We start from the raw sequence: 13,510 nt of genomic DNA on the forward strand, positions 1-13,510 counted from the left end.
TTACATGGTTTAGTCAAATTTTATCCTGATACAGGTTAATGGGCACAAGACCATCAATACTTAAATAATAATTCTACAAGCCAGAGTCTTCAGAGCTTTATGGAAATATCAACTGCAGCCCATAATCTCTCGGGGACTAACTCTGCTGACCAAGAGAATCCAGGACTCAACCAAGACCTTCCTTCCTTGTCTCTAGAAGAGACAATTGAAAAAATTTTAGGAGGTTTTGGGTGGTCTTAATTCATTCAAGCCATCCTTGTAGCAATCCTAGGGTTTTTTGATGCACAACAAACATTTATCAATATCTTTGCTGATGCTGACCCAAAATGGCATTGCAACTTTAACACTACTTGCAACGCATGCTCCAATATTTGCCAACTCCCAAAAGGTGCTTGGTCTTGGGATGAATCTTCTCACAAGACAATCATATCGGAATGGGGTCTTGAATATTTGCTACACTTGGTGATTTCTATTTTGGTAGGAAGATCTTGCTTTTCCTCTCATGCCTAATAATGTGTTTTGCCTCGCTTATCACAGCATTCTCGATGAACATTTGGATGTACTCGAGCTTGAGACTTCTAAGCGGGTTGGTCGTGCATCAATTACTACATGCCCTCTGATTTTGTTAAGTGAGAGGGTTGGAAAAAAATGGCGTGGCCAAATAGGGACAATGACATTTATCATGTTTTCGCTCGGGTTACTATGCTTACCAGCTGTGGCCTATTTGAACAAAGGTTCATCATGGAATTTTCTCTATCTCTGGACTTCCATTCCAGCAATCTTATATTGCATCATTGCTTATTTTTTTGTGTATGAGTCTCCTAGATGGCTTTTCACGGAAGGGCGTGACATAGAAGCCAAAGCAATATTGAGAAAACTTGCATCTATAGAAGGCAATAGTTTAGACTCATACCTATCTAGCATTCATCACGGGCAAGAAATATCAAAACTTAATCCTTACAAATTGAGGAAGGACTTATTTAAGAGAAGATGGGCTCTGCAACGGATAATAGCAACTACGGTGTTTGGTTTTGGCATTGGATTGGTATACTTTGTCTTGTTATTCGGTGTAAGAAATTTGGGTTTCAACATTTATTTGGGTGTCATATTAAATGCCTCAATGTTAATACCTACAAATTTAGCAACCCTTTTCTTTATAGCAAGATGGAAAAGGAAAGGTTCATTGTTTGCCTTATGTATAATGAGTGGAATATGCAGCATAATTTGTGGTGTAGTAGGCAGTGGTACAGAAGGCATACAGATTGGGTTTGAACTAGCATCTTTCTTCTGCTCTGCCTTGGCATTTAATGTGATGATGATATTCGTAGTTGAGTTATTTCCAACAAGTGTGAGGAACTCGGCCAAAACATTAGTTAGGCAAGCAGTTGTGTTTGGTTCTGTGTTTGATCCGATATTGACTTCAGCAGGGACGAGAAATAAATTCCTATCTTTCGGAACTTTTGGATTGACAATATTTTTGTGTAGTTTCATTGTGATCATTTGCCAGAGACAAGGGGTAAAAATCTTTGTAACACCGTGGATGAACAAGAGCGCATGGATCATAAAATTGTGTGAATTTATCCATATACATTTCATATTATGAATCATACCCTGGAGAGAACAAATTATATTCTACATATATACATAGCATTTTTCCCTTTTTTTTCAATTTTTAATTTTTGTTTCCTTTTATTTTCTACAGAAACCACAACAATAACATGACATTGGTTCTAAAACATGGATAGACTACCAGATATCATTACATTGATTTTTTTTTTTTTGGGAATAAAATCATGGAGGGTGCAATAATATATTGCTATGGTCAGCTATCATCAAATTTACATTTTTACTAGATATTTTAAAGTGTTTATGATTTTCAATTATTCTTTTTCCTAGGAAAGAGCTAGTGAAATTTATAGAAAATCATAAACTCTTTCAAAAATCTATTCTTAATACCCAATTTACCATCTTATTCCAATTAGATTTTAAAACTAATAACCTTTATGAGGCTAAGTAGCTTTTTCATGAATTGATTACAAGTTTTATTAGGAAATGTAGACCCCGGTTGATAGAATTAACAAGTTTTAAACCCAAGTTGTTAATTAGATTTATTATAAATAAATTTTGTTAAAACAAACAAATGTCAATATCATGCACAACTAAATAGTAAATAAGACAAGATATGATGTTTCAGGAAAACTAATGAAACAAATTAATTTCACAGTAAAAAAAACTTGAGGGAAAACCTTCCCGAAAAGCAATTCATTATAGTAAAGAGAAATTTCAGATCTAGTACAAAAATTTTGTCCTTAGACTCTTCAATCCCCATAGATGAACTTACAGCAGAAACCTTCTACCGCTTCAAAACCGCTGAACTCTTCAATATATGAACCCCACCCTTTTTCACAGATCCCAGTACGTGACTAACTCTAGCAACTTGAAGATTTTGTTGGCTGTAAAGTTCTTCGCTTCATCAACAATGAAGATTAAGAAGTACTTAGTTACAAAACCCTAAGGCGCAAAAGATGTAGTAGCTTCTTGTAAAGAGAATAAGACATTAGGTCACTTTCTGTATATGTTCTCCATGCATAACGGTCTTTAAAATAAGCCTTATATATGTCTAGGGTTGTGAGAAAAGAAACCTTATAAATACATGTCAGCATGAGCCGAAAATCAGATTTGGAAATTCTGATTTCGTAGATCTCGATAGATTCAGCTTCTATCGAGCTTCATTCTTAAGTCTCGATAGAAACTGTTTCTGTCGAGGTATTTGTTGAGCTTTAATAAATAGTTTTTTTTTTACTTATTTCTTGGTCCAATCTTCATGACTTTAATACTTGGCTTGATCAACATATTTCTTAAAGTACTAAACCTATCCTAGATTTAACAAATTACAAGTAAAGTGCATTTTGTCAAAGAATAAGCCAATTACATAAAATATGTCCTTAACAATCTCTCTCTTTGGCAATCCATAACAAAACCACAACAAAAAAAATAATCATGAGAGAAGTCTTAAATCACTAAACTCATAACCACTTGTTGTATTACAAAATTAATCTATCCTTACTACAAACTCTTGGAAAACTTTGTAAGAATAGAGTTCATGGCAAGATAGACTTTCACAACCTGTCATTTTGAAACACTTAAACAAAGCTCATCAATGCATCATGTGTGAAACAGAAATAAAGATTGCATACATAAAGAAACATATGTATCAAGAGAGAAAAGAAACAACACATAGAGGTAGGTGAAGAAAACATACATCATATATATATATATATATATATCAAAGATAAGCATAATGTATGTAAAAATGGTCACAAGACCGGTGTACATGAAACTAAAAGAAGCTCCAAAAACAACAAGGAGGTAAACACTCCCCCTAACAAGATGAAACGCAACTCTTCCTTACAAAGGCATGTATTTATCCCCCTAACATGTAGAAACTTAAAAAGAAACCACATTTTCTCCTCCTTTTTGTCATAATTGACAAAGGGTACAAGAAACTATAAAGCTTCATCCAAGAAACATAAAAATGATCTAAGATGATTAAGAGGGCACAAAGAATCCATATAAATGCAAGAATGTAATGAAATAAGATGCTATGGATGACAAGATAAAAGAAAGATACAAAACAAGTGAAAAAAAAAAATGAATGCAAAAGGGTCTCGACAGATCGAGAAGCTGTCGAGCTGTTATCAAGAGAAAACCTAGAAATCTCGATGGATTGAGGATTTGTTAAGAATCTATTAGGCAGACAGAGAGCTTAGAAAAGGATCGAGAAGTTGTCGAGGATTTGTCGAGATCACAAAATGAAGGCTTGATAGAAAGGATATTTGTCGAGGACGTGTTGAAGAGCTGTCGAGCTTAAAGAAAAGAGGTTTTCCAAGAGGGAAAAACACATAGAGATGAATGCATAAATCAAGCTACTCACTCAAACATCAAACCAACATATTAAACTCTCAAACTCATCTCAAACAAGATGCGAAGTGTATAGATCCAAAACACACATACACACACACACTAAACAAGTCTAACTAATTTTATATTTTAAAAACAAGTTAAGATGGTTTAGCAAGCATATATTAACATATGTATCCCTTGTAATGGCCAAATCACATTGTACCTGCATATGTATCAAGAGTAGCAAAGAATTTGCGTGTTACGTGTGAAACAAAGCAAGAGTGCATAAGTGTCTCATATTATAAAGATTTGAGACATGAGAAAATCAAATACACTTACATACAATCATAATTGTTTAATTGGGACTATCAACGTCGAGATACATCCTATGCCTATCACATCTCCTATAAACATGCTTGCAACTCTATTAAAAGCATTTTGACTCTTTTCGCTTTTATTTTTCTTTGCATATTTTTCTTTTAAGCATAACATGTATGGACATATAAGAGAGAAAAGAAATACCAAATTATGTAAGCCAAAACATCACAATTTTGCTATGCCGAAGCGCACAGATGTTATACATGATTAGCGGGCTTTAGTGGTAAGATGATTATTTATGCATTTCTCTTAGGATTTTCTAGTTATTTCTATCAAAAAGAGTGATATGAGTATGAGATATATGAGACAATCTTAATCTTACTTATCACAAATACAAGCCACAAAGCTCACTTACTTAGTTGTGCATTGAGATGCTCATCTAAGCTACAAGAGATACAAAGTTAAGAAAACTTTGTTTCAATGGTCATTCAAGGTACACAAGTACCAACATATACAAACTCGTTGTTTTTGTATTTTTCTAATTTTTTTTTTCTTATTTATTTATTTTGAAGACAAAACAAAATAAAAACTAAGCAACCCAACAAAAACAGACAAATAACATGAAAGTATGAAGATACATGCAGATGCATAAAAGCATAATTTCAAAAATAGATAAGAAATTAAGCAAGAAAGTCCTACTTTAGATAGAAAGAATTAAAGTAGAGAATAGATAGAAAAGACAATTAAGTCTTAGGCTCCTTTCTTACCTACATAGCACGAGTCTTTAGCCGTGAAGATGAAAAGGCACGTGTCTTAGTATGTCTGCTAAAAGATATAGAAGAATTAGAATTCTCCTGAAATTGAGTTAAAAAGCTCAAAATTTTTAATAACTCTCCAAACAAAAGTGTTGAACCTTGAGAGGGAACCTGTAACCGTTTGGAAATACAACTCGAAGTAATTAGGATGAATGTGTCCAGAAACACAACAATGGTGACAAACATGAGCAGTTTTAGAACTACTAGACTTCTTAGAGTGAGGTCTAACAAAAGATTTAGAAATAGACCAATCAATTATGGATTTCATACCTTTATCACATTTCTCAGATTAGGGCACAAAGACAATCTTTGATTCAGAAGCCATGGAAGAGGAGGGGCCGGAGGAAATAACTTATCCTAAGCCAGTCTTATCCGAACTAGACTTTTGAGCATTCAATACCTCATCAAGCTTTGCACTAGACATTCTTTCTATTTGAGTTCTAGCTTGACTAAGCTCAACCTCGAGATTCTTGACATTCTCTTCTAATGAGGTATTCTCTACAACAAGAGTCTCAACTAACCTTGTAATCTTATCTAGTTTGACTAACAGTTCAGCTTTTTTAGTTTTTATCTCATTAAACTATTTTCTACAAAGATAAGAATTCTTTTTAGATTTTATAAATTTAGTGCATACCTTATCATAGACTTCTTGAATGGTCAACTTCTTGGGTACCTCATCATTAGAAGAATCCTCATTGTCACTAGCACTCTCCATAATCACCTTATCGGTTATGGTAGCAAAAGCCATATAATGACCACATTCAACCACATACTCATCAGAAAAGTCATTTTCAGTATAACTCAAGGTAGCAATCAACCCTTTATCTTTTGACTTCTTGGTCTTTTCCTTCATAAGGTAGTTTGAGCACTCTACCCTCATATGACCAAAACCTTTACACTCATGGCACTGGATAAGGGGTTTCTTACTCTTACCTTTCCTAGAGGATTTAGATTTCCTAGGAGGTTTGTCCTTATCCTTTTTCCTATATTGAAGAAGCTTGATAATCTCATTAGCTATGAAGGTTAGATCCTTATTCTCATCATCATCTTCATCTTCATCTTCGCTTTCATCTTCATCTTCAGAGTCATCAATCTCTTCCTCTATACCTTTAAGAGCCAAGTTTCTACTGTTTCTACATTTTTCCATTAAACCTAATCATAACTCATAGGTTTGAAGGTTCCCTACAAGCTTAGTCAAAGGAATTTGATCAATGTCCTTCACTTCTTCAATGATAGTGATCTTAGCATGGAATCTTTCAAGTAAGGACGTAAGGATTTTCCTAACAATTTTGGATTCTGCTATAGATTCTCTAGGGTTAAAGGCAGAATTCACAATATCCTTAAATTTAGAATAGAACTCATCAAAGGTCTCATCATCCTCCATCCTTATTTTTTCAAAACTACTAGTGAGTCTTTGAAGTTTCACAGTCTTTACTTCCTTGGTACTTTCATAAGTGGTCTCAAGAATGGTCCATCCTTCCTTGACAACTTTTGTGGATGATATTTTCTTGAATTTCTCATTGGTCACCCCACAAAATAGAGCATTCAAAGTCCTAATGTTGAAATTTGCCGCTTTGATATTTGCTTCTTCCCAATCCACTAACGCTTCCTTTGGCTTAACCCAGCCGACTTCAACAATTTGCCATACTTTTTCATCAAGAGCCTACAAAAAAGCTTTCATATGAACTTTCCAGTAAGTATAGTTAGTACCATCAAACAAAGGAGGAATCAAAATAGATTATCTATGATCCATGACGACGGGGGTCAAGGATCACACTTAGGAAATTAATCCAATCAAAGCATATCCGCTTTGATACCACTTGTTGGGAAATTTAGACCTCAGTTGATAGAATTATAGAATTAACAAGTTTTAAACCCAAGTTGTTAATTAGATTTATTATGAATAAACCTTGTTAAAACAAACAAACATCAATATCATGCAAAATGAAATAGTAAATAAGACAAAATATGATGACTAAGGAAAACCAATGAAATAAATTAGTTTCACAGTAAAAAAAAAAAAAAAAAAAAAAAACCTGGGGGGAAACCTTTCCGAAAAGCAATTCACTATAGTAATGAGAAGTTTTAGATCTAGAACCAAACTTTTGTCCCTAGACTCTACAATCCCCGTAAATGAACTTAAAGTAGAAACCTTCTACCGCTTCAATACCTCTGAACACTTCAATATATAAATGCCACCCTTTTGCATGAATCCTGGCATGTGACTAACTCCAACAACTTAAAGATATTGGCTGCAAAGTTCTTAATTTCATTAATAATGAAGATAAAAAAGTACTTGGTTACAAAACCCTAAGGCACAAAGGATGGAGTAACTTCTTGGAGAGAGAATAAGGCATTAGGTCACTTTCTGCATATGTTCTCCATGTATAACAACCTTTAAAGTAAGCCTTATATATGTCTAGGGTTGTGAGAAAAGAAACCTTACACATACATGTTAGTATGAGCCAAAAATTAGATCTAGAAATTCTTACTTCGTAGATCTCGACAGATTCAGCTTCTGTCGAGCTTCTGTCAAGCTTCATTCTTAAGTTTCGATAGATACTGTTTCTGTTGAGGTATCTGTCAAGTTTTAATGAACAACTTTTCTTCACTTGTTTCTTGGTCCAATCTTCATGGTTTTAATACTTGGCTTGAACAACAAGTTTCTTGAAGTACTAAACCTATCCTAGATCTACTCAATTATAAGTAAAGTACATTTTATCAAAGAACTAGCTAATTACATAAAATATGTCCTTAACAAGTTTGATGCCTTTATTCTTAATGAAATACCAAAAAATTTTACTTTTTGTGATTATCGTCGTGTTTAAGATGCTTTGGCTACTCATAAGCTATTGGGTCCTTAAATGTTACTTCATATTAATCTAATGGGTCCAGCAAGGGTTCAAAGTTTTGGAGGAAAGAAGTGCATACTAGTTGTGGTAGATGATTTCACTCGATACACATGGGCTATTCTACTAAGAGATAAATTTAAAGCACCAGAACATATTATCTATCTATGTAAAAGACTTTAGACTGAGAAGGACATGATGGTTGCCCATATTAGGAGTGATCATGGGAGAGAGTTCGAAAAGTCCAAACTTGACTCTTTTTGTTGTAATTAAGGAATCAAGCAAGAATTTTCTGCACCCAAGACACCTTAGCAAAATGGAGTTGTGGAAAGGAAGAATTAAGTGGTTCAAGAAATGGCTAGAGTTATGTTGCATAAGAAAAAATCTAAAAAATAATAAATAATAAACTTAAACCTTAATAAGTTGGCTGTGCTGTATTCTCAAAAAAGAAAAAGAAAAGAAAAAAGTTGGATGTGCTATGCTGGATAAAAAGAGAAGAAAACAAACTTATACCTCATGAGATCTCAAGAGAAACCCAACCCCACTCACACATTTCCCTAAGCATCATGATTAAAGTTACACGTTTCCTTAAGCCACACCACATCATTAGACTTCAAATTCTAAGGACTTTTGTCTTCTACTCTTTTAGCTTTACTTACAGCCTCTGCCTCTCTCTCCCTTTGTTATTTCTTCCACAGTTTTCAAACAAATAGCAATCTCCTTCCACAATTTTTCAGCAAATAAAGAAGAAGCAGATGCAGATGCAGAAGCCAGAAGCAGATTTGTAGCCTTTCTTCCATAGTCTTCTATTCTTTTTTTTTTTTACTAGGTTTTTTTTTTTTTTTTTTTTGGGAAGATCTGATGTTGGAGATTATTTTGAGCAATTTTTTGTGATTTTTTAGGAACCGTCAGCCTGTGTCCGGTTTTGAAAACTGGGCGGTTTGACTGTGGTTCGAAAGGTTCACTGGAAATTTAAAAATTTTTGATTTTGGTAGTTTAAAAAATAGCAATGATAGACAGTTCCCGGTTACCACAGTCCGACCGGCCCGTTTGGTCCGGGTTTCAAAACCATGGTCATAAATGATGAATAATCTTTTGAAGAATTGCCTGAAGAGGTCATAGCAAGTCAAAAAGATCATGTTGAAGATAGTCCCTACAAAGTATGTAAGAAAATGACCAACGAATACTGAGATTTTTTCAAGATAGTCTACCTGCATAGCATGTGAGTTCTCCATCTGTGTTTTTCGGCGAATACTGGGATTTTTTCGGGAAGATCTAGCTAGATCCGGTGAGATTTTGCTAGATCTAGCCAACATCTTGTCGAAAATAACTGAGATCTCACTGGATCTGGCGAGATCTTGTCGGATTTAGGCCATTTTGCAATTTTTTTTCTCTTCGCATTTCGGCCGTTTTTCATCTCTTCTTGTTGGATTCTTGCTGTTTTCCAAATCTTCAACCCTTACCTATTCGCCCGACATCCATTGAAGCTCTAACCAGCCTGATTCGATTCTCCTCCCAGTTGGCGGCAGGTTGATGGTGGCTCCACCTAATCAGTTTGGGTCAGATGCGGGTTGAGCCAAAATCCGGTCTGAATCAAGCCACGGATAGGCTAAGAACCAACAACATCTGTTCAAGATCGAGTTCACTCCAACCACTTTTTGTTATCCAGATGCACCACTTTTATCTAGAACATCAAATCTTCAAAATCATGTACTTTGATCTCTAGTTGGTGCTACTAGAGATAAAAACCTTCTTTACTTGTGTACATCACACAACTCTACAAATGTCCTGAAAAACGTGCCTTAGTCTTGCTTTTGTATCTTGACTTGAAAACTATGAAACCCTAGCTTCAAGATGATTTATTGAAACCAATCTGGTAATAGATATGCACAAATCTCCACAAGTCGAGCATGAATCGAGATTATGCAAACTTTGTTATTTTTAACTTGAAACTTGGTCTTCCCTTGAACTTGAATTAGAGTTCAAATATACTCAAAACTTACTAGGCCTCTTACAACCTATAAATTAATAACCGCACACCAAAATGCAATACATTTATTTGTAAATTTTATATTGGGACTTTATTACTCAAGATCTGGTGGTTTGCCTTGTTCATGTAAGCTCATGCAAAACATGATCCAAGCGCTTTTTATAGTCAATTTTGTATTTTTTTTCTTGTGCTGATAACTTAAACATGAAGCTTGCGCTGAGTGTAGCTAAAGCTTGAGTACAAGCCAACGAATTCATGGGCAATTGTGTGCGAAATGGTATTATTGGTACGATATGTTGTAATCTAGCATTAGATGTGTTGATCTAACCATTAAATCCTACCTAACTATGGCTGTTTGAATATGTTAAAACGAAATACTAGATAAAAATAATGAATACAAAATATCAATTGATTTAAAAAATAGAAGTGAAATTACACTAGCCAATAACTAGGTGCTGATTTAGACCCAATTACGGTTCAATTAATTTTAAGCTAAACACAATTAAAGTGGAATTTACATAATTAGCCAATTAACTAACTGAACTACCCAACTACAGCATGGATGGACATAATTGAACAAAGCAATTAAGTAAAGATAGTAAGTAAAAGAGTGAAAACAAAAATAACACTAGATATGCTATTCAAGAGGAAAAATGGAGAATTCAGCGTAAAATCCTCTCCGTTGTTCGACATGTTGAATTGATTCTATCAAACTGTGGCTATGCCATTCCACCTCAAAACCAATTGGTTATGAAGAAGATACACTCAAATCTTTTATGGATTTCGACGTCACATCACGCTGGCCTATTTTAAGAATGGTTGTAGGGAGTCAAATTGTGGTTCTCCCAACAATCCCTCCCTCAGAATGATACTCCCGTGACTCGAACCCATGACCACATCTCTGATACCATTTGTCGAACTGTGAGCTAAGCCATTTCACCTCAAAACCAATTGTTGATGAGGAAGACACACTCAAATATTTTATGGCCTTTGACATCACACTACGCAAGCCTATTTTTAAAGTGGTTATAGAGAGTCAAATTGTGGTCCCCCTAACAGATTCATTAAGAGAATAAGTTGGAGTACAATGATAACAAAAAGACCTTTCAAGCCTAATTTATCTATTGTACTAAATTCCTCCAAGCTTTAACTACCAACATATTTCATAGAGTCTTTTCATTTCTAGTTTTCCCAATCCCGCAACATTGACTGGTTGCACTACCATGCCGTACCAGTTGAATTTGGGCTAAGCACCAATGCTTCCCAATGTTCAAGACACACTCAAGACTCAGTAATTGTGTAGGCTATGTTTGGGTTAGTCTCCTTTTAAGGTAAGTCAATAGTAGAGGGAAGAGAGTAGAGAAAATCTAAAGGAATTGAGTAGTAATTAGTAGGCTCAAAATTACTAGCTCTCCAATGGTTTTTCTTGGGTTTTCTCTCAGAAGCTGTCCTTACAAATTCATAGGAAATGAGAGTATATATGGTATAGGAAAAAAGGAGGAAGGCTACATCAAAGAAATGAGCTGTCAACATTACTCGCAAGAAATTTGTAGGTAGGCCCACTCTAGAGACACCTAAGCTTTTTGAACTTCTTTAGGCATTCTTTAGTTGTTATCTCTCGAGTGCTATAGTCTAGAGATATTCGCGTGTCAGTCCCAATTTTCATTGGATGTGTAAATCCTGACCAACTCTATACCTAACCCATATACATTAAACTCCCAAAAAATACAAGGAAATAAAAGCATGAATACTACGGAAAATTCCAACTTAACAAAACAGAAAAAAAATCATCAACCATACATTAAATAAATATACACTCCATTTGTTTTGAAGTAAAATATTTTCCGCAAAATATTTTCCTATTTTCAAGTGTTTGTTTACATGTAAAATATAGTCAAAGTTGTAAAATATTTTCAGTTTGACCAAATTTTGTGCATAAAAACTTGTAAAATATTTTACCAAAAAATCAATGGTAAAACATTTTACAAAAGGCACACTCCTTCTCTCTTGATCCTATCTCTTTACCATTTTACAAAATGCTCCCTCCCTTTCACCCGATCTTATCTCCCTCTTCTTCTCAGCTCTTCTCTCCCTCTCTCAAACTCTCTCCCCAGCCAAACCAGGGAGACCAGCAACAACACCCACTAGTGACAGATCACCGGTGGCGCCATTCCCCACCGAATCCGACCCAATTCTTCAGCTTCGAAAATGGCCCTTCAAGACCCAGATTGAAGAGATTAAAACCATTCATCTAAGATTGTTGAGTTGATTTTTTGGAGGTCAAATTGTGGTGGAACTGCTTTTGATGGGTTGGATTACGGTGGATTTAGTGAGTGGATGATTTTTGTGCTGATGGATTTTTGGTATGGTTTATGTTTGTCGACAATGGCGGAGGTGGAGTAATGGTGCCTTGACGGACGGCATGGGTTGTTTGATGGGTTTTAGGTATAGGTTTCATTTGTCACGGTGGTGGGTTGACGGTGGCTTCATAGATGACTTGGGTTGTTTGATGGGTTTCATGTATACTATGTAGCTTGGTGGGATCTAATGATTGTTGCAGTTTTTGTACTGGGTTGTGACTTTGGATTTGCTGGTGATGCTTTAATAGCTCCAACTAGACAAAATTTTGCTTTAATTTGCTCTATTCTAATTGGACTTTGCAGTGACCTAATGGATTGTGTGACTAGAAAATTTTTACAGAAGGACTTCTTGAACATTTTCACAAATGCTACCAAACACGGTAAAATGAAAATATTTTACATTGAAACAAACAAAGCGATAAATTGAAGTAAAAGAGAAATGAAATAGGAGAAGAAGAAACGAAAGAGTAAAGAGATTGAACAGAGTTAAGTATGAGACTATGAGAACACTTGTATTTAGTGATGAGGTATTTTGGATGGTGGCAGGAAAGTAGAGAATTGAAAAATGAAAATTGAAAGGTGAAGTAAGATTTTAAAAGCACTAACAATGGGGGATATTAAAAAAAAAAACACCTATTTTACATCTCCAAATATTACTTTATCTATTTTACCAACCTAACCAACAATACACCCAACATCCTAGTTTTTATTTTTACATATAAATCAATAAAATAATATAAACTACCTAATAAAAAAATAAAAAGTAAGAAGAAATAGTGTGAGATGAAGAAAGAGAATGTGAAAGATTAAATTTTTTTTTCATTACAACCCAATGAACAGTTAGCATTAGCATTGGGGGGTGTAAGCTAAAATAGCCAGTAGCCATTTGAAAGAAGAGCTTCATTCAGGATGTATACTTAAATTTTTTACAATATGTGAATAGTAAGTTCTTATATTTAGAACTTACTGTTCATGAGTTTGTAAACTAAAATACTATATTTTATTCAATTTTTTCCTCTCTCTCACTTTATATTTATATTATTATTTGATGGGGGGCGTTTATATTATTTTAATGAGTTGTATGTAAAAATAGAAACCGGGATGTTGGGTGAGTTGTAAAATAAGATGGTAAAATAGATAAAAGTGGTTTTTGAAAATATAACATAGATTTGTTTTTGCATCTCCGGATGCTAGTGTGAAGTTGCATATATGCAACCTTACTGAAGCTAGGATGAAATTTTTTTTACATTTACATACCTAGATTGAGCATGATTT

The 13,510-nt window shown here is 34.5% G+C and overlaps 1 protein-coding gene across 1 annotated transcript; it reads left to right on the top strand.

The window, feature by feature from the left end:
• The first annotated feature begins 477 nt into the window (after window positions 1-477).
• Window positions 478-1,575, top strand: LOC112007658 (organic cation/carnitine transporter 3). Its single transcript, XM_024040022.2, is given in 2 exon segments — window positions 478-1,498; window positions 1,501-1,575. Coding segments are annotated over 2 exon segments (1,071 nt in total). The 5' UTR covers window positions 478-502.
• The last annotated feature ends 11,935 nt before the right edge of the window (window positions 1,576-13,510 follow it).

This window comes from Quercus suber, unplaced genomic scaffold, assembly GCF_002906115.3.
Source record: "Quercus suber isolate HL8 unplaced genomic scaffold, Cork oak 2.0 scaffold_72, whole genome shotgun sequence".
NCBI lineage: Eukaryota > Viridiplantae > Streptophyta > Magnoliopsida > Fagales > Fagaceae > Quercus > Quercus suber.